A 22,680-nucleotide genomic window follows, 5' to 3' on the forward strand; every position below is an offset into this window, starting at 1 on the left:
GATCTAAAGACAAAAATGCAAATCGCATTCATAAATAAACATGTTTTGTCGTATGCAAAAGAAACGAACGTGTTTTACCACTTCCTGAAGGAACAACCGGCCGGGTCATTAAGGGATTATTAAATTTCGAAATTTGCCGTGTCTCAGACATGGAAAATAACGCGCTATTTTCTCTATATAGTATATATAGCATGAATATCTGTGAAGGAATTATTAAATAATTATTGATAGAATGGCGGAGGAACTTCTACCCTTATTCCTTCGCCATTTTACGATTAAATTAATAGAATAAAATAACACAACTATAAAAAATATATTTATTTACAGTATTGGCGTCAACAAATTAATGTTCTTTCAATTATATATAGACTAGATTCGTTCAAACCCTAACAATTTTGTACCCTGTCCATCCGAACCGTAATAAAAGTTCGCGCCACTCAAACTTTGTTCGTAATCATTCCGTCAACTTCTTCAAGTTCGGTTCCTTCCTCGTTCTTCTCTTCCTCCTGGGCGAACAGGAACGTGTAGATGCCGCAGGCCAGAACAGCGCCGACGTTAGGACCGATCCAGTAGATCTAAAGACAAAAACGCAAATCACATTCATAAATAAACATGTTTCGTCGCATGCACAAAAAAAACGAACGTTATTTACCACTTCCTGATGGAACAACCGGCCGGCTCATTAAGGGATAATTAAATTTCGAAAATGCGCCGTGTCTCAGGCATGGAAAAAACGCGGAATTTTCTTTGGGGATCCATGCCCCCCCGAGCTACGAAGAAAACGACAAGAAATCTTTATTGCCATGTCAAATTGGAGCATAATTAAATGTAAATGTCAGAATTTTTTCGACTGTCTCGTCCTTCGAAATTGTTTGGGTATAATATCCAGAAAATACTGATAAGCAGACAACGCAACAGAGAAAAAAAACAGAAGGCAGGAATTATGTAAATATAATTTGTTTGATATTAAGCAAATAATGGCCGGATTTTTTTCTGTTCTTGTTTGCAATTTTAAGATGTTAACGCTGAAATTTGCCAAATTAAATATCACGAGGAACTACGTCAAGAAAAAAATATATTTTTGTAGGAATTCTGACAAGATACTAATAATAAATTGTTGCTACAAGATAATAATAAGTTGGCAAATTGTAGCATTGTTTTTCGTAAACCAATTTTGAACATATTTGTAATAATCTAGTAAAAAGACATTCATTATTCTTCCCTCCAGAGGTTCCAGAATAAAGTGTTGCGAGTCATCGTCGATGGCCCCTATTACGTTTCCAACAAAGTGATTTGGCGCGATATCCCCTTAGAACCCATAACGAGTGTGATTCAAAGTGTTAGTGCGAAGTACTCTGAAAGACTATTAGTGCATCCCAATGCACTCGCCAAATAGTTAAATGTGCGCGATGAAAGTGTAGTGCGTAGGTTCAAACGCAAACTACCATACGAACTGATTAACAGACACATACGAGTTTGATTTAATAATCTCTAGAATCAGTTAGAATAGTCTTTAGAATAAGTTAGGATAGACTTTAGAATAAGCCAGAATAGCATCTAGAATAAGATTTAGATTACAAGTTGTACAGCAGATCACTAACCGTAGCGATCTTCTATAACGAAATCATATAATAATACTTATTATCCACGGGCAGATTTTTGAAGTTGTAAAAGATTAATAAATAAAATTATTCTTCCAATATATTGTATCTCGACCTATAAAAGTCATAATTAAGTTCAGTTATCAATAATGTTCAATTCGTACAAAATAAAACCGTATGTGACAGTTTTGTTCATAATAACACCAAAGGTAGAGAAAATACGATATATTTTACACATTTGGATTCGATAAAGTGAGTTTGATTGAAAATGTAACAAGTAATCAAGTTCAGTTTTGGTTTGTGTCTTGGCGAAAATGAAAATAAAATCACGACAATGGCTGAGTCCCACCTTCATAGAAGAATTATTCCTAATTCCAAGAACTCAATATTGCACATAAAGCTGGTTGGGACCGTTTACAAAAGGCTGCAAAAAACAAGATGTATGGTGTTTACCCAACTTTGGCAATTAGGACAGGAACTGTGCATATACTGTTTGAGAGATTATTACCATCTTTATAGTTCGGACCTACCACCAAGTGATTACCACCTGTTCCTATCCAAGGCAAATTATTTTTGTCTCCAGTTCTTCGACAATAAGAAGAAGGGAGAGGGACTTTCTACTAGAGACACATAATGAAATTACCTTCAAAATGGTAAATCAGATCAATCTAACCATGTTAAATAAAGCCTCCATTTTCAGTGGATTCCTTTTCACTACATATATCACCGTTAAACTTTGAACTCATCTCAGCATTTTACTATAATTACTGGATTATCAAGACCGTTATTCCTTCCCTATTTGTTTTCACAAAGTGTCAAAGTACAAGCTGACAAAACACCTTTTGAATAATGAGTGAAATGGTAGCTGGCAAGCGAGAATGCTTAACAAATAAGGTTTACCCAAAACTAATGTCCACCTTGAGAAAAATTACTGATCAAAACAAAGAATCACAACTCTTCGATAACCCAGAACGAAACAGTCATGAAACTCACACTGTGATGGACTAAATAAGATGAACATCTGACCTGAATTCTTGGTAAGGCATTCTTGTACCAAATCATCCACCAATTGTTTAATGATGTTGGAGATGGAAATCAACTACTTACTTTCTGCTCTAAAATTCACTCTGTTTCACATTAAATGTTCATTCAGAGATCACACATTTCATAGTCCTGATCTAATATCATGTTACTTACCCATTGATCTTGATAATCTCCGGCTAAGAACGCTGGAGCAAACGATCTGGCCGTATTCATACTAGCCCCGCTTAAAGGACCCTGAAACCATGGTTCTAAATACTCGATTTAAACCAAAATACGTGGATAACTCACCGCAACCATAGATATGGCGGCGACTACCAGTCCAAATCTCAAAGAAACCGAGTCGTCCTTATGGGAGTTTCGTGGATCCCATACCCCACAGCACACCAAGATCAGAACGGCCGTTATGATGGTCTCGATGACCAAGGTCTGCATTGGGGTGATTTGAGCGAAAGGTTTTGTAAGGCAGAAGCCATCCGAGACCCATTCTGGTGGCATGACGATCTGGGAATCATATTTTTTAAGCTATAAGCTCCTTTAATATGCACGTCATACCTTCAAAAGGAATAAACCTAGAAGAGCTCCGATAAATTGTCCAGCTATATATACTAAGGCCATAGTTGGTGTGAGCAATCGAAATATTACTGTACTAATGGTCACAGCAGGGTTTAGATGAGCACCGGACACATGTCCAAATATCTGAAACAAATAGTTTTTAATCATAGCTAAGCATCAAACGCAAAAAAATACAATAGTGGCTACTTTCGGGATGCCCTGTTGCGTTGGATGCGTTGTCATTTACACGCAATCGAGAGTTTTGGCTTTGGAACTGATGAATCCACTAATATCAATGACTTGTTTATATGGGATATAAAACTATTATTGATAACAAATATGTTACCAAATATAATTTATTATAGTACGTCTAAAAACTACAGTTAATTATACAGCCACAATAATTTATAGGTTAGAGTTATAAACTCTTATTATAATAATAATAGAATTTTCAAAAATTTTGCATGCGTTTGACAAACAGACAACTTTGACAGGCTCATTCGTTTACGTGTTCGAACTTATCAGACAGCATTACGTCTCTTTTTAACTAGAATAAAATAAGAAGGAAAATATTGTCTGATTCTAAGACGAATTTACAAATTTTGGCAGGCAATAAAATAAACATTTTGATGACGTATGTTCACAGCAACTTTGGATAAACTTTTATATAGAGTTACTATGTTGTTATTTGTTCTTTTATCAGATCGCCTATGTTATAAATATACATACATACATTTATACAGAAAGTAACTTAATACTTGGGTAATTGTTATTGTAATGTTTATATATAGATAAATATATTTATTATCGCAGATATATTTCTTATAATAAAAATTATTTTAAAATTAAATATATCTCGAAAAAGTTGGTATAATTTTTAACATATTATGAAAGATTTTTACAAATAGACTTACCAAAATGTGAACTTTAGCTTTATGGTGATATTTTAGGTTAGTTTTCGAATGTAAGATTTGGAATTTGGAGAAAAAAATTTAAAAAAAAAATATATATATATAGTCTGTTCAAAGTTATTTTGTGCATACGTGATTTAAATTTGTGACATCAAAACGTCGCAATGTTGCCGCATCAACTCTGAGTTTCAGTTTGGCTTTGACATACAACAAAATTCTAATCTAAATAAAATAATTGAACAAAAATGTTATCAAATAAAACTTATTTTAATTATTATAGTCCCTCTAAAAACTACAGTTAATTATACAGCCACAATAGTTTATAGGTTAGAGTTCTAACCTCTTAGCACCATTGCTCATAAGAATTTGGCATACATCTGACAACCGGACGATTTTTACAGGCTCGTTCGTGTACATGTTGGAACTAATCAGACAGTTTTGTGTCTCTTTTTAACTAGAATAAAATGAGAAGGAAAATATTGTCTGATTCTAAAACGAATTGCGGCAGGTCATACTTTAAACATCTTGATGACGTATGTACAAAAAGACTTTGAATAATCTATATCTTCCTATAAGCAGACTAGCGTCAAAAACACTAAACTAACTTACCATGATGATAACCAAAACAACTAAGCCAAACGACAACGACGACATATGGTGAACCGCTGGCGGATTATCCATCTGCGCAAAGCACCCCATACATCCCAGAAACATCAGAAGAGCCGTCCCCAGAAGCTCTGATGCGAAATTAACGACGTACGATCTTGTTGTATCACCTAAAAGACCAAAATTGATTTCATTAGGATTTAAATACTCAGACTTACGAAATAGTGAACAGAATAAATCGAACATCTCGCGACAAAATGTTTGTCGATACAGTTGAATGCATGGGTAAAAATGATTATTTTTTTATCATTCACGTAAAAATAGGACAACCAAAAATATCGGTTGATAAATACGTTTGTTTACGATCAAAATGACAAAGCTATAATTTATATATAATAATGATAACTGAATTTTAATCTGTAATATCGTCAAAAACAATGAAGCTTAAGACTTCACAACTATTGGGTCCGAATTGGAGTCGAGTTTATTCACCAAACTTACTTATTTGTTTCGTCATCATTACAGATTGCATCTTCAGAATTGAGATTATCCTAATCATGTTATCCTATTAAACAATTGCTTGTGACAGTTGAGTGATAAAGACTCTTATGGTCTATGTGCCAAATTGTTACGTGTTTGTTGGTATTGGTGCATTTAAATTCTAAAATCTCCTTCATGCTTTCACTCAAAACAGCCTTGTTATTTCAATGTTGACCAGCCAAAACTGACTGAATATGGTCCAATCCTTTCACGTGTGGGCTTATCATCCTCCTACACCCACAGGGGACCTTAACGTCTTTCATGTCACCTTTAACTTTTAGCCCTTTAAGCAATGTATTTCTAATAATGCACTCCTGAGTCGAACACGACTAGTATGGAGTGAAGAGAAGTGAGGTGAAAAACCCTTCCAAGGACCTCCCAAAGAAACCATGAGCATGGGTAATTGATATTAAAAATACAGAAGGTATATATATATATATATATATATATATATATATATATATATATATATATATATATATATATATATATATATATATATATATATATATATAAGTATGTATCTATATATATATTCTATATTCTACACTCAGGCTTAATTTGATTGAATGCATATGAATTTGATTGAATTGAATTTAAATGGCATTCCTTGCTTTTAGTGAATGAATTGAGAGAGGTATATCCATGCTGTTTTTCCATATCGAAGATATTCGATGAGGAAACAATGAGGGTATTTTTAGTGCTGTGCAAGATATATTATTGAGCAATTTTAAGTATAAATGGATGCTTATGTCTATATATTGATAAATAAATTATATTTATCTTACATATTATTATATTTATATATTACTATAGGGGACCAAAAGTATATAAAAATATTTTAAATCGGGTCTCAACAGAAATATTAGGTTCTGTGATATCAAGTTAATTTGTGCCTTCAAGATAGAGTATTCTATTTATATTATGTTCTTGAAATTTGCGTATAATTTTCAACAACTGGCAACGTCGCAAACTCAAACCCTTGTGCTAACGCGGGGATTCTCCAGAACTAGACTCTTGTGCTTAATTCGCCGACCAATCAACGGAATGGATATTGTTGTTAGCGGAGAACATTTTTAAGCTAGATTAAATAAGTATCGCATAGATCTCATATATTAGCAGGACCGTTTGTGCATGAAGTCTTTCTAAATATTAAAATATTTGCTATCATTAGTTTCATGCATAGATAAGAAATGTCAAAGATTATCTACTGAGCGCAAAAATAAGAGGAACATCCGTTATAATTATTAGCAATTGAATATCATGGAGGCGCGTCCAAAGTTAATATAAACACCAAGGGTATGATCCTTATCCGTCCCTCAACCCTCAAAGTTATCAATTTTATTACAAATTAAATATTGCTTTTTTCGAATGTTTTTATGTAATCATTATAATGATTAATAAGCGAATTATTGAATAACAAGTCCTTAACACTAAATTACCATGCGAATTTGTAATACAGTTTGTTGCAGACATTTAACAGAAAAAATTAACAATTATACAATAATTTGGTCGTGGTAGTTAGGATGGAAGATGCAAGACTTGATTAACCTCTCTTAATTGGTAAACATAGTCTAAATGTGACTCAGATTCAGCGTTGAATATTATCAATTTGAGAATACTACAGACATTAAAGCAACTTAAGAAAATTACAATATAAAATATAACAAAGTAAATGTTTGTTAAATTCTCGTTCCTTCTCAAAAACGGTAGTTTTTATTAAAAAGTAAATAACTGACTTGTGAATATTGCCAAAAAAATGGAGGCAACTCTCTGCTAATTTCATTGTGTTTTAGGCATAATAGAGCCTGTGAAAGTAAAAGTTCAGAGAAATATAACTAGATGTCACATTCGTTGGTTATAGAGTCATGCCACAGCATTAAAATTGAAGAAGCAACATTGAACTTGAAAGATAATATTGAAAGAAAAACAGACTCTTCTTTTGCTAAGGTAACGGGTTTGTATTTTGGTAAAAATATTACCATTTCAAAATTTTTGGGTATGGGTGGTATATCCAAACATATAGATATATTACTGTGAGATTGTAAAGATAAATGGATACTAGCTCGTGGGGGTGTACAAAAGAGTTTATCACATATTTTTATAGAAAATAGTTTTCAGTTTCAAGGAAATTTGAGGTCAATTTTGCGTATTCAAGATAATATATTCTATATATAACAGATATTCTATAGGATAACATAAAATAATCATTCCATTATTGACATTCAGCGGAAATTGCGTCAAAAATATCCCAATTGAATTGTTGAGTTGTCTAAATTGATAATGAGCGATAAAGCACATTTTCTTCTCAGTGGCCACGTCAATAAACAAAACAGTTGGTTTTGGGCAACACAGAATCCTTAATTAATTCATGAAACATCAGTGCACTCACTAAAAATAACTGTATAGTGTGGTATTCATGCCGGAAACATCATTGGTCCCTATTTTTTTGAACACGACCAAGTTGTTGTAGTTACTGTTATTGATAAGCGGTACCAAGACATGATTCGAAATTTTCTTGTGCCTGAAATGGAAGAGCAAGGACTGGAGGTCACGTGATTTCAGCAAGATGGGGCCACAGCACACACAGCTCGCCTACGTTCGACCCCCACCCCCATTTTTTAAAATTCTTTTCAAGAACGTTCTTTCCAGTTATTCTACGAAGTACACTAATTTCAGTATTCTAATAGTTATTTACTGCCAAATATTTTCGTCGACATGAAGAAACAATAGGAACAAAGGACATCGCCAACTCAATCCTTTTCTTATTATCATGTCCATCAATGAAAAACACGTGTTCATTCATTTTCCTGGGTTGCGATTGAAAACTACTAGTTACTGTTGTATTTGTGTTGAATATCTATCCAGCAGTGGCTGTATTTCCGTATCGTCAATAGTTGGGAGCAGTCACTGTCACTGAAAAGCAACTCTCCTTGTAGAAATTCTTTCAGAATACAGTAACGAACGTGAAGCCCTATATGAATTATGACGGACATATTTCTATTTTAATATGTGTACAAATTAAGTTATACACTTAATAACTCAAAATTAATTTCATTTGAGTTACGATGTATTATATAATATTAACTTAATTACGTTCGAGGATTTTCATACATAATTTACAGCAGCATTTAATTTCGTATTGTTTAAATCCCACCAAAGATTTAAATAAATATGTGGAAAAGCGCGTATATTTAAGTGAACCATTGCCAAGTATCTAGTCACCAGACTGAATCACCACAAATTGTGCCATTAATTTAAATTAGAAATAAAAAATTAAATAAGGATGCAGTTATCCAAATCGAACTATTACAAATGAACAATGACAAAATGATTATGATTGTATAACAAGTATGATTTAAACTATTTAATTGTTCTAAACAATCAGTAATACCTGGAAACAATCGAACATCGATTTGATCAGTTCTGTAATGAGAAATACAAACAGAATCTAGAGAGGGTACTATTGAACGTAATCAATTAATTTAGATAAAAGTTAATAATTATATAAAAACCTGATAACTAAAATATGTGAAAACAAGTGATTAAGCTCTATTTTATAAAAGTTTTATGTGCATTTTATATATGTATATCTCTTATCAGGAATTGTAAGATTGCTAATTGAATATAGTGATATAATTATTAAATGATCCCAAGTTTATTTTGACCTATATAAGTTTAAAATTTGATAATGATTTTCTATATATTTGAGCATAAAAATACAAATTATATGAATTATATCTTTTGTATTAAGTATATGTATTTTGATCATTTTTTCATTTAAGAAGCCATTTATTAAGAAAATTTTCCAGCATAATATATAATTTTTTCGTAGCAAAGGACATTTTCAGTCATTTTCCTTTATTTGTTAATTTATTAATAAGCTGTCTGAAAGCTTATTGAGAGTTTCAATTGAGTTTACAACAAAAAGTCTTGCAATTTACAGTCTTCCAATCTTGTTACTTCAGAACGTTCATTAATAGCAAAATTACTACCTTAACCAAATTGAAAAGTTCGGATATCATGAAACAACAGCACCTAAAAGTAGCTTCTAGCTCCTCAAAATGTTTAACAATAGATTTCTTCATATCAAACAACAAAAATAAGGAATGTCGAAAATGCAATTTCAAAAGGTTCCTTGATTAGTATCTGTATACACTGAATAGCTCTGTAGCGACCTTGAGGCATGTCGAATTTTACATCGTGGAATAACGGTCTACAAAATACCCAGAAATATAATCCCAGATGTTGAACAAGGGCGGGGTGCGAGCAGCGCCAACTAGAACTCGATAACGAATAGCTGGCAACCCCGAGACGTTTATCTGGGTTGTTATTGAAGGATATTTCCATTGATTCAGTACTCGACCATCGTTTGGTTTAGACGTGCCACCATCGACTGCCCAAGCCTCGTCAACAGGTAACACCGCTGCCATCCGTTTTATCATTTGTATTTTTACATTTTTATATTACTTCAATAAATAACGGTCACATAATGTAAACACCACTGTTTCATTTCGTTTTACCTCCATTCACCGAGCCTCATCATTTACCCTAATGCTATATTAATCAAAATCAATCAAAATTATCGAATTTAACAGTTAGGTTAGGTTGTTTAAATATAGATATCGCTGATCAAAGTACATGCAAGGACCTGATATGTATCACTGTTACATTATCAAAATAACAATCAATCACTGATCTATTGTATTACTAATTCGTATATATATATATATATATATATATATATATATATATATATATATATATATATATATATATATATATATATATATATATATATATATATATATATATATATATATATATATATATATATATATATATTTAAAAAGTAAACTTAAGATATTTTATACTAAACCACTTGTTGGATAGAGCACATAGATCCAATATAAAAAAATTCATATATAAGTTCATATAATCGTGATTCAAATAAAAGAAAATGTGGCGAATATGGTGGATGCTGCAATAATTCCTATATTAGTCCATCGGCATTTTTCAAAGTAATATTGAGGTCATTTTAATAATCTAAATTTGTTGATTTGCCAGTTTGAGGAACATTCATGGACCTCTAACCGTCTCTAAATGGTAGTTACAATTTGTAGTGACTAAAAAACGTACAACACGCTTTGAATTATTTTTAAAGTTGAATTTATGTTGCAAAAAATGTTTTTTTTTATTTTATCATTACTAAGTAGCAAGACTTTGGCAACACCACGCAATCTAACTGACTAAGAAATATCGATACATTGAAAACATAATAAAATAATAATAGTAACAGATGGAATTAACATGGCTAACTATATGTTATATGATTGATGTTTGGCATTAAAAATCTATAATATATTATTAATGAAATAATAATTACCTTTACCTTGTCCCATTTTGTTGTTATAGAAATAAAACTACACACATCAATTTCCAATCACAGAATAATATGAATGACATAAACGTTTTGTACTTAAAATATACTTAAACATACATATCTATTGATGATAAGTCAGATATAACAATCAAGGAACACTCACATTTAACAATAATATCTCAAGTATCTTTAATCGAGAATACTACAGACATTAAAGCAACTTAAGAAAATTACAATATAAAATATAACAAAGTAAATGTTTGTTAAATTCTCGTTCCTTCTCAAAAACGGTAGTTTTTATTAAAAATTAAATAACTGACTTGTGAATATTGCCCAAAAAAATGGAGGCGACTCTGCCAATACTTAAAATATACTTAAACATACATATCTATTGATGATAAGTCAGATATAACAATCAAGGAACACTCACATTTAACAATAATATCTCAAGTATCTTTAATCGAGAAGTCCAAGACTAGCATTTGTCCAAATATTCTTGTTTTGTTTGATTACAAGTTTAGAATATTTGATATAAAATCACTAGTATCAAGAAAGGATTATCACAATTGAAGCAGGAATGAGCTCAAATATTGACACAAAAAAGTGAATTGTTGTGATTAGTGAGAATCTAGAGAGTGTGAGAGACTAATGGATGAAACTTCTTATTAACTAATCAAAATTCGATAAATTCAATTTGAACTATCTACCAATTTAATATACTCATTATATATGATCTCCAAGAATTGTTGGTGTCTCGCAAATCATTTAATGACTCCAGAAAAAAATGGTTTACTTCAAAATTAAAATCATAGAGGAAACAAATCCCTCCAAAGGTTATTCTGACAATAAGCATGCATCATTCTAAAGAGAAAAAACATAACAATATTAAAAAAAAACATTGAACTGATAATATGATAAAACAACAATTTTTAACCAAAATGTAATACGTGTTCATCAAGATACTTTTGTATACTTTTTGGAAATCTTTATTGTCCAGATGGTCAAAATAGGCCTTAACTTCTATGCTAGAGCCAAACCTCTTTTCCTAGAGTATTTTTAATTGAATTTTAAGGTCTGCAAACATCCAGCACTTAATGAGGGCCAGATCTGGATCATAGTGTAGGCAAAGCCATTTGAACTCGAAGTCATTCATTTTAATCAATTAGTGGCTGTTTTGAAAGTAACAAAAAAATATTTAATTTAAATATATATTTTAAATTTACTGTATCTTTTAAACTACATGTCAGATTATAGAAGATTAAGAAGTAGTGTCAACTGTATGTTAGGCCAGGAATTTATTGAATAATGAATTTTCCCTTAAGCAAAACTACTGAAACTTTGAATACATTTTCGCTATAACTTTTTCACAATATAAACCTTTTTATTTCGAAAAATTTGTATGTGAAGCAGACTATTTTATAACAAACAATAACTATTTTGCATTTGATAAAAGAAGCCAAGATATAAACCAAACTTTAAATTCACAAAATAAACGTTAATTATTCGAAATAAAGAACGAAAAGGAAAAAATATCGTGAGTAAATTGATTGGATTAAAAGTATATTGTTACTAATTATGCCGGATACTTTTCAGACAGTGTATCATATCAATAACAATATACAAGCATCAATTAATCATGGTTTTATATTGTTTATCACAAGTGCATATAAAAGTTATCTCTGTAGTACTAAACCCAAAATCGTAGGAAAAGAATATATTAATATAAAACACCGGACAATTTTGAACGAATAAAAGTATCCGATTACATAATTAATTGAGGTTATAGTTACCCTTTTGTTTCATGTTTTCTCTTGTTTTAAATCGGACTCACTGCACTACAAGAAGCTTCAGCCGGATACTAAACAAACAAACGTTCGACGATGATGAATTATACGATCATAAAATTGACCATATCAACACGAGGATGAACTCAGATCGAACATATCATTGCAATCGGGTAAACGAATTACGTTTGGATGAAGACCGTTTTCATAACAAAATATTATATGTCGGCTTCATTATCTTTACTCAGATAATGGAGCCTATATTTACAAGTTACTATCTGGTAGCAGTGACAGACAGATCGTTGTTTATCGTTGGATTAGTATAAGAATAACGCTATAGTAAAAACGTAATTATCGGGCTTAGGTCGTCCCAATTTATAAACGCGTAAAAACAGAATTCTTCAACTTCATTTAATCAGTATTGTTTCGGTAATACCACGGTAATCTAAAACGACAACTATGTGTATTTAACAGGCCAATTGAAATGTCCCCGGCCTGACACATAGATGGCGCTACTTAAATTAAATTCAATGTTTTTTAGTTAGCCCTAACCCTCAAAACATGCGTATATAAATTTAACAGCTGTCGGATCATTAGTTTGTGAATTATAGCATTTTAAGTGAAGCAACTTGAGGATAAAAAGGAATTTCGCGTGTTGATAAATATTGATATTGCTTTTTAAAGGGAAAAAATATAGTTGAAGCAAAAACTTGGCTTGATGTCGAGTTTCAGGACACTGCCCCAAGAAAATCAACCATCAACGATTGGTATGCTAAGTTTAGACGTGGTGAAATGAGCACCGAAGACGGTGAATGCTGTGGACGTCCAAAAGAGGTTGTTACCGACGAAAACATTTAAAAAATCCACAAAATAATTTTAAATGACCGTAAATTGAAATTGAATGAAATAGCAGACAGTCTAAAGATATCAACTGAACGTGTACATCATATCAATCACGAATATTTGGGTATCAGAAAGTTCCGTGCAAAGTGGGTGCCGCGCAAGCTCACTTTTGACCAAAAACAACGACGATAACGTTGATGATTCGGAGCAGTGTTTGAAGATGATCAAGCATAATAAATCAGAGTTTTTGCGTCGATATGTGACAATGGATGAAACATGGCTCCATCATTTCACTCCGAAGACTAATCGACAGTCATCCGAGTGGACTGCACACGATGAATCCGCTCCAAAGCGTGGGAAAACGCGACAGTCGGCTGGCAAGGTTATGGCATCTATATTTTGGGATGCGCATGGAATAATTTTCATTAACTACCTTCAAAAAGGAAGAACCATCAACAGTGACTATTACCTAGAGTTATTTGACCGTTTGAAAAAGGAAATCGCCGAAAATCGGCCGCATTTGAAGAAAAAGAAAGCGCTGCTTCACCAAGACAATGCACACTGTCACAAGTCAGTGAAAACGATGTCAAGGCAAAAATCCATGAATTTTCGAATTGCTTCCTTATCCACCGTTCTCTAGATCTGGCCCCAGCGACTAATTCTTGTTCTCAGATCTCAAAATAATGCTCGCTGGAAGGAAATTTTCGTCGAATGTTGGAAGTTGATAATTCTAGCAGATTTTGAAGATGATGAAGCATAATTAACCCGAGTTTTTGCATCGATTTGTGACAATGGATGAAACATGGCTCCATCATTTCACCCCAAAGACCAATCGACTGTCATCCGAGTGGACGGCACACGATGAACCCGCTCCAAAGCGTGGGAAAACGCAACAGTCGGCTGGCAAGGTTATCGCGTCTGTATTTTGGGATGCGCAAAGACTAATTTTCATTGACTATCTTGAAAAAGGAAATACCATCAACGGCGACTATTACATAGCGTTATTGGACAGTTTGAAGGACGAAATCGCCGAAAAACGGCATCGTGTCACAAGTCAGTGAAAACGATGGCAAAAATCCATGAATTGGACTTCGAATTGCTTCCTCGTCCACCGTATTCTTCAGATCTGGTCACCAGCGACTCTTTCCCGTTCTCAGATCTCAAAAGAATGCTCGCTGGGAAGAAATTTTCGTCGAATGAAGAGGCGATCTCTGAAACTGAGGACTATTTTGAAGCAATGGGTAAATCGTTCTACAAAAATGGTACCGAAAAGGTGGAGGGTCGCTATAATCAGTATATCACCCTTGAAGGGAATTATGTTGAATAAAAAAAACTACATGATGACCTCGAAATCAAATGGAACTACGAAGTTATCCAAGATTTCGAATTAAAACGTGAAATAAAGTTACTAACTAGTTAAATACTAATGAAATACTATAGCAACATACAAAATAGCAACAAACACTATAGCAACGTAGAAGAAATATAGCTACTGAACAACGTGCAGGAAATTAGAAGATTGAAACGACCTAAGCTATACGAACTTTGTACAGTGTATACTCAACTTTTAATCTTAAGTATACTTATTTAATTTTTATTTGTGAAATCATGCTGATGTATGAATCCCGTACTTGCCTTACTTGTGTATTAATTCAAGTACAACAGAGCAGTAGTAATAAATTAATTTGTAAATTAAGATTGTACTAAGCATATCTAATTTAATGTGTAATAAAAAAATATGAAAGTTATTTAGCGAACAATTACACATAAAATGAACACTAACCTTTTTTCTTTGTTTTCTTCTTGGATTTCCCCTTGTCTTCTTTGATCTCCTCTATACCGTCGGCGCCGCCGCTCTTCATCTTGAACGTGTGCCTTCTGATGCTCTTTTTTAGCTGTTGTAAGGCCGATACTTGTAACAGCACCTCAGCTGGCTTCGCGCTGTCCTGGACTGTCTTGCTTTCCACCGGTATCGCTATTGCGGACATAGCCGGCGATCTGCAACAAAAATGTCCAAACCTGTTCAGAGAAATATACTATCTGGTTTTGCGAAGTGCAATTGCGTGAGATGAAAATAACTTTTTTTGGGTAAATGACTTTAGTTCTCTGCTATCCGATGCTAATTGTAGGAGAATATGTGAAATGTGTCCCAGAGAGTTCATCGAAATAATAAAATTACATTAATTAAACGATTATTTGTTTACCAATCATAATTAGCCTCTGGCGATTAGGTGCATGCCAAGTTAGGTGTCGATCTAGATGCACACCAAGATAAGACTGGTGGATATGTTCTACGCAGTGTTTTCGTTGGCTTTTATATGCCATTTTTTCAGCCACATTTGTATTTGATTTAGGTGTGTCCGTAGGTTCATTGATGCTATGGCTGGATCTTCATAAGAGGCTAAGGCTGCCGTGTCGTCTGCGTATGTTGCCACAGTGGTTATTTTTGTTGTAGGTAGATCAGCTGTGTACAAAAGTACTGGACCCAGTACACTACCTTGTGGAACTCCTGAACATATTGCATATATTTCGATATGTTAATCGCATTGTTGATAATAACAGACCGAAAAAGATCGTTACCAAACCTACTTCAAATCCAAGAAAGATGTTTAATAGCTCATAATAATTTGCTCAAACTCTCTATTGTCAACAATTAATGCAATTAAGAAATTCAATTAAAAACACCACAATAACTGATCACGTATCTTTAGTGACTAGCACAAAGTAAGAGAGATTAGTTGCTATTTTTTCTGGTCTCCGCGATACAGTCTTAATGGCGTAAAGTTGGTTTCAAAAGAAGCAAAACATCATTCACAAAGCAAGGAACGGGCACATCATTCATTAGGGTTTGAAAATTATACAAACCAATTTTCACCAATTTTTTCACCAAATCGCCATTTCGTTTATTCAAGCGTATTATCGTCTGTCTGTCATTTAAATTCTTAACACAGTACCTGATAACTTTCTATTCAGGCTGTGACATCGCAAGGTTGTGTACGGTCAAAATATTAATTATATTTAATAAAACCACCAAAGACCAAAGCTTCAAAAAAGTCAATAGTTCGACCTGTACTGATATTGTCTTATCACAGCCGTAAATATATTTTATACAAATTCGTTTCATTCTTAAGATAATATCGAGTATGTATAACTAAGCATTTAATGATGTTTGGTTTATATCACTCATTATTCAGAGTCACACACATTTATCAACTAATCGTGTGCGCTAAATTTGGTGGAACATACGAAGGACTACAAGCAAGGACATTTTATTAAAAATCACATAGGAAGTTAATTATCAAGTCAAATTTATTTTGGCGTATCATAATCAAGAAATATGTTTCTAAATGAAAATGCTGATCCTCTTTGTACTCAACAAATAAGCTACTGTTAACCTCCACAAGACTTCGTTTAAAAAAAGCGACCCACCATAAGTTATACTTACTCTTGAGAGGCAAGTCACGATATACTATATTCACCAGACTTACTACTTTTATAATAATAATTGATGGAAAGAAGATTATTGATTATTCAATAAGTTGGCGGATATGAAGTTGAACTTTCCAAATATGAAAATAATTTTCGCTTATTCCAACGAATCCAGACGAGAAGTACTGCAGATGCAGTCAAATACTACAGTAATAGCTATTTACACCGAAAATTTCAATTTCCAATAGGAGAAAAATGCTGATTCTTTTTGTACTCAATCAGCTACTATTAATCTCCACAAAAGACTTGGTTTAAAAAAGTTATCCACCATAAGTTATACTTACTCTAAATCATCAAAAATTAAGTCATCGTTTTGATTTAAAAGGCAATGAAAACCAGGCGAAGACAATTAATGTAGAATAAAAAAAAAATTAGACAGCGCTATAAATAGCTAATTCTATTAATAAAAATGAAATATGAAATAAAACTAAAACAAGAAGAGTCAGAGGAGTAACAAATATAGAAATAATGAGAAGTAAAGAAAAAGAAAAGTTGATGGTTGATCCCACCAAAAATTGGTTGGTGGGTTATAACACATGGAAAACACAGGACAAGTAAAAAGAACAAGGGAGGCAAGTATGGAGAGGAGAAAGACCACAGGACAACTTTAGCAAACATGGAATGACAGTATCACAGAAATACTTCAGAAGAGAGGAAAAATAGACAAAAGAGAACAGACACTAAACATAGCTTAACTACACCACGTATTGGTATAGGTGTTTTTGACTCATATATAAAAAAATAATAAAAATATAATAGAATAACTTTGGCAAAGTAAATGGTTGTGTAGTCTTTTATCTACCCAGGTTAGTTGTCCCAAGAAAAAGTTCAAGACAACCCTACACGAATATGAAGAAACGTCATCAACAGTAATTGGACAGAGGTGGTATAAATTACAAAATAAGTGCTGGTATTAAACAAAATTGTAAAAATCGCATCAGTGTTCAAGATTTCAGAGATTGCGGCTTCACCCTCAACTGACCGATTTTTTTCAGATAGTTATTTCAATAATCTACCGACGAAAGAAAACCTAATGCTACATTAACTGTACCAAAAATATATTGATAAAAGTACAATAAAAACCGATAAGGTGATACTTAACACTGTAAATCGTTGTTAGTCTGAACTCAATGAACTTTAAAATCAACTATTATCCCAGAGATAATCAGATAAAAGTTTTAAAATTGTGTGTACTTTGTTAATCTTTTTATCGCCATATTATGACTAAAATATTCGGTAAAAGATATCAAAAACTTAAATGATAATAATTAATATAAATTGACATTAGAAATATTCGAAAAACCAGACAAAAATTTTAGATTTTTAATAGAAATATTTTGTCAAATATGGAACTTGAAGTACAATTATCGATACTTTTTTGAAAAAAAATATCAATATACCGACGAAAAATAAGATATTTTTTCGGTATTCCTACTGAAGTTAACATCATATTAGACAAAAAGCAAAACACATTAGAACCAAAATAAAACTATACTGGTTAGTCGGAGGATACTCTCAACTTGATCTAAAATCAAAGAGATTGATTTATCAGACAATCATAAACCCAATTTGGACCTATGCGGTGCAAATATGGGGCTGCACTAAAAATTCAAATCAAGTAGTCATCCAACGCTATCAAAACAAAATTCTTCGTTTAATTACCAACGGCTATGGCTACGTAAACAACGAAGAACTGCACGATGAGATCGAAGCGAACCAAACCATATGAATTTATATAAAGTGTATACCTTTAGTGTAAACTATAGCTTAAGTTATTATAATTTTATAATTGAGGAATACATATTGATGTATTTATCTCGCACTTGTCTTGCTTGCGAATTAACCCAAGTACAAATGAAATTTAGTAATAAATTAATTTACAATTAAGATTGTACTAAATATGCAATAAAGATTTCAAAAAATCCCATTGAAGTCCAGTATGTAATGAAATAAAATTTACCTCTGTTTTTTTTTGTTTAAAAAAAATCGACAAAATACTAGAGCAATAAGAAACCAATAAAAATTAATAATAAATCTATTAAGAAAATGAATATCATGAAATATGCCTATGAAATAAACATATATATAAATAAAACAATGGTAATCATTATAATAATAGAAAATACAACATGAAGCAACAATAAATAAATTTAGAAACTAATAATAAAAAATAAAAAATATTATGAGCTGTTTAAGTATAGAAATGAAAGAATATGATAAAAAATGTTACATCAATAAAACATTTACAAAGAGACAACTTATTGATCAAAATTTATATATTGATTTATATTACTGATTTATATATTTTATAATTATTTCAAAATTGGCATGACAACGAAAACAGACAGTATCTTTGAATTGAACTGACTGACAGCTGAACCGAAAACAAATAAAAATAAGTTGTTCCTCAAAATAAATCGAAAAAAAATGTATTACTCTTAAAAGAATAATTTTACTCTTAAGAAAATACTTTGATGAAAAAAGTAGTGATTTCCAGAAAAAAACTTCTTTTAACTAGACCGGAAACTTATTGAATTATATATCAGAAATTAATAAAAGAAGCAAGACTAGGCAACCTTGAAACAAATGGTGAACGTAATATTTTACATATCGGAAATATTTTAACGCAAACCAAAATATAAAAGAAAAAAATTAATTACAGTAGGCCAAGTTGACAGGAAAAAAATTAACACCAATCCTATATATTAATATAGTTATCAAAATAAATTATATTTTAACAGTACCAGTGTACTTAAGAAGACAAAACGGCAGTATAAACTCCCTCAATTCAAAATTAATACTGCAAATAAAAAGTTAACTCTAATCCAACCCAAACTTACCATTTCATATAAAACCACAAATATTATTTAATGTTAAACCTGCATTTTAACATAACCAGTTCTATGCGGTCTTTTGATTTCGAAAAAAAGGTTATAGAAATGTTAGTAGAGCCTGTCGATTTATTATAATAATGATTTCGTTATCATTTATTATTTTTTAACGTCAAATAACCATATCGATTAGTTTGAAGTGTCAGGTAGCTATACGAAGATTCTCAAGAACTAATTCATATATCGGTTATCACAGTATTTGTATTAAAAAAAAACACAATTTTTCCATAAATTATGTATGTATCGTAATATTCAAACAAATATAATAAGTATTATAATAAGTGATTAATATCGTAACATAACCTCAAAACGATTTACATTTAAAGTATGTCATGTCATATTAAACAATGTATACTTATTTACTTTGACAGATCTCACAGGAAGTCCAGAAAAATAATGTCAATTTTATTGTCCATTGTTAAAAAATAATTGTCGCTCTTATGTCCAGCAATTACATACGTAATAAATATATGAAACCCATATATATTTATGAATCGAAACATGCAGTGAAACGTAGAATCCAAAAGATGAAAAATACCCGGTTTAGTTTAATTATGACATCAGTAATCAAATAACTGTATCATTAAACATCCAGTGAGGCTAGATTTACAATTTTTGAAACAAGAGACAAAAAACAATTCTAAATATGGAACTCTGGCGATGATTTATTTATTAATTGTATTTTTTTAATTGAAAATAACCTTGAAAAAATATTAATAAGGAATTATTAAGACCAACTGAATATAGAAATAATGAAAAAACAACGTCTCATGGACAAATAAGAAACGTTACTTCGTCAAAACACAATGCAGAGTGTCAACGTTGATGAAATATGCTAGGAATCGCTTTCCTACTCACCGTATTCTCTAGATCTGAGTCTCAGCAAGAATTGGATTTTTGTAGATATGAAAAGATGCTTCAATGAAATATACTTAGCTGAGGTCCATTTTGAGAGTAAAAACAAATTGTTCTACAAAAAATCTGTTTCTTTGAAATTGTTTAGGCGTAATAAATCAGACTTTTGCGTCAATAATAGAAATTGATGAAACTAGGATAAACCATTACTCATTAGACAGATAAATTACCAGAAATTTAATTCACTAAGAAGATAAGCAAAGCAAATGAGTATATTTAGCATTTTAATAAAATATTTAAAAAATATTAATGCAAAAAAAACTATTAATGTTAGTCTATAATGACGACAAGAAAATTGTCTTCTTAGAAAAAATATAGAATTTTTGATCCATCCATTTTATTCACCAGACCTAATCCTATTATATTTTTTTGGTAAACCTTTAATTTTTACTTAAAATTTTTTCTTAATATTAAACAAAGAACATTTTATGATGTAACATAACTTTTACATAAAAACACATCAACTTTTATTATTATATTGCAGCATTGATAGTGTTAATAAATAACCGAGCATTTTGCCTCGAAAAATCCTAGTACACAAAAGTAAATAAAAATAATCTGTATAACATTTTTACCTTTTTATTTACGTTCCACAGTGTACGTTTCATTTACGTTTCACACGCTGTATAAACCGAACCAACAAGTGATTGTGCTCTAGGTATTGGTGCTTTAGGTGGTACCAACGAGGACTAGTTAAAAAAGAGCCTTCGTCGTGTGCTATAACCTCCCACCAGAATTGCATAGGAGAGTTCTGAATATTAACCCGACAATAGCATCATTAGATGTAATAAGGGGGACTGGTGTCAATGTACGTGTTGGTGTACTCTATACGTACCCGATTCGAGTCCATGATGGGGTTAAATTGCTCAATCTAAAGGAATTACAAGAATGAACGACAGATTCTCGTACGCTCGGTGAAAGTCTGCGGCAACATCGCAGTAACTTGACGCACAACACACGCTATCGACCTCTTTTACATTCCGGTAGGAAACTGCAGAAAACAACAAACTGGATGCGGTGGTGTCGGTGCAGTACCGCATCGATTATTCGAACGGCAAAGAGAAGATATCTATAATGCTATAAAATACATATGTGGCATATGTGAAAATTCCGCTATAATGCTGGCCACTTATGTAACGTTCAATGAAATGTGATCACTTTCAAAACATACTGCATGACATCGAATTTAAATGGCTTGATAATTTTGTTGCAATCTCTTTAAAATTGGATAACATTAAATAAATTTTAATATCATCAGATTCGTTAGTATTGTATTATTATATTTTTTTATAATATGACAATATACAGGGTTTGTGTTCATGTACAATAAAATATTTTCTCTATATCGTTGATATTTAGCTAACTAAATCTCTTGTTGTCTCTGATTTAGTAACACTTAATAATTAAAAAAGAAGAGAATACCACTTTTAAAATAATACACGTTTTTCTTTAATACATAATTAATAGAATGAGTAAATAATAACATTAAAAAACAAAAAAGTACATACCAGAAATTTTCCTTCAAACTAAAAAAGGTTTCAACCGCCTTTATATTTCTCCAAAATCAATTCTCCAATATATATCAATCACTGGCTCACCATGTTGTTATGTAAAAATTACGTCTTCCATATATAAAAGTCTTTAAAATATTCAAAATCCACTGCATTCCACAAATTATCGTTTTAGTCGACCAGAGGCTTATCATCCCCTTTATTTACGATAACTTACTCCATATCCCCGCAAAGTCACTTCCTATAAAGCTCTTATTTATTTCCTTTATTAAAATTCTCAGATTTCGTCAAGATTTATAATTAAGTAAATCAGTACCCCCCATTTGCTATCATCCATTATGAAAAATCACGACATCCATATATACAACTTTTATTGACTTCATACTATTCTGCAGTTATTTGGTTTTGTACAGGTGTGTAAACCATAGTCGGCCAGAATATACCTTAATAATCAAAAACTTGGTATCCAAGATGCCTTTCAAATAATATTACATTGTTGAAACTTTTCAAGCCACATTGTATTTTATACAGACCATATAAAGAGAAGGACCCATGAAGACCATAAGCCTTCCCCATAATACTCATTTTCCAGACTCTAAGCCGTCATGAT

The 22,680-nt window shown here is 31.7% G+C and overlaps 1 protein-coding gene across 5 annotated transcripts; it reads right to left on the reverse strand.

The window, feature by feature from the left end:
• Positions 1 to 303: 303 nt before the first annotated feature.
• On the reverse strand, positions 304 to 21,513 carry LOC143201950 (aquaporin-4). 5 transcript variants are annotated; one of them, XM_076413184.1, is made up of 7 exons: positions 21,395 to 21,513; positions 15,048 to 15,262; positions 4,718 to 4,884; positions 3,198 to 3,341; positions 2,934 to 3,146; positions 2,799 to 2,879; positions 304 to 575 (listed from the first exon to the last, which is right to left on the reverse strand). In XM_076413184.1, the coding sequence occupies exons 2-7, from the start codon at positions 15,250 to 15,252 to the stop codon at positions 438 to 440; spliced, it is 948 nt and encodes a 315-aa protein (XP_076269299.1). In that variant the 5' UTR covers positions 15,253 to 15,262; positions 21,395 to 21,513; the 3' UTR covers positions 304 to 437. The 5 variants fall into 5 exon arrangements, with proteins under 5 accessions (XP_076269299.1, XP_076269294.1, XP_076269295.1 ...); XM_076413179.1 differs by lacking the exon at positions 21,395 to 21,513 and adding an exon at positions 21,135 to 21,260; XM_076413180.1 differs by lacking the exon at positions 21,395 to 21,513 and adding an exon at positions 19,594 to 19,695.
• Between the last annotated feature and the right edge of the window lie 1,167 nt (positions 21,514 to 22,680).

Source organism: Rhynchophorus ferrugineus, unplaced genomic scaffold, assembly GCF_030347505.1.
Source record: "Rhynchophorus ferrugineus isolate W39M unplaced genomic scaffold, kcgeb_rfMv2 rfM9, whole genome shotgun sequence".
NCBI lineage: Eukaryota > Metazoa > Arthropoda > Insecta > Coleoptera > Curculionidae > Rhynchophorus > Rhynchophorus ferrugineus.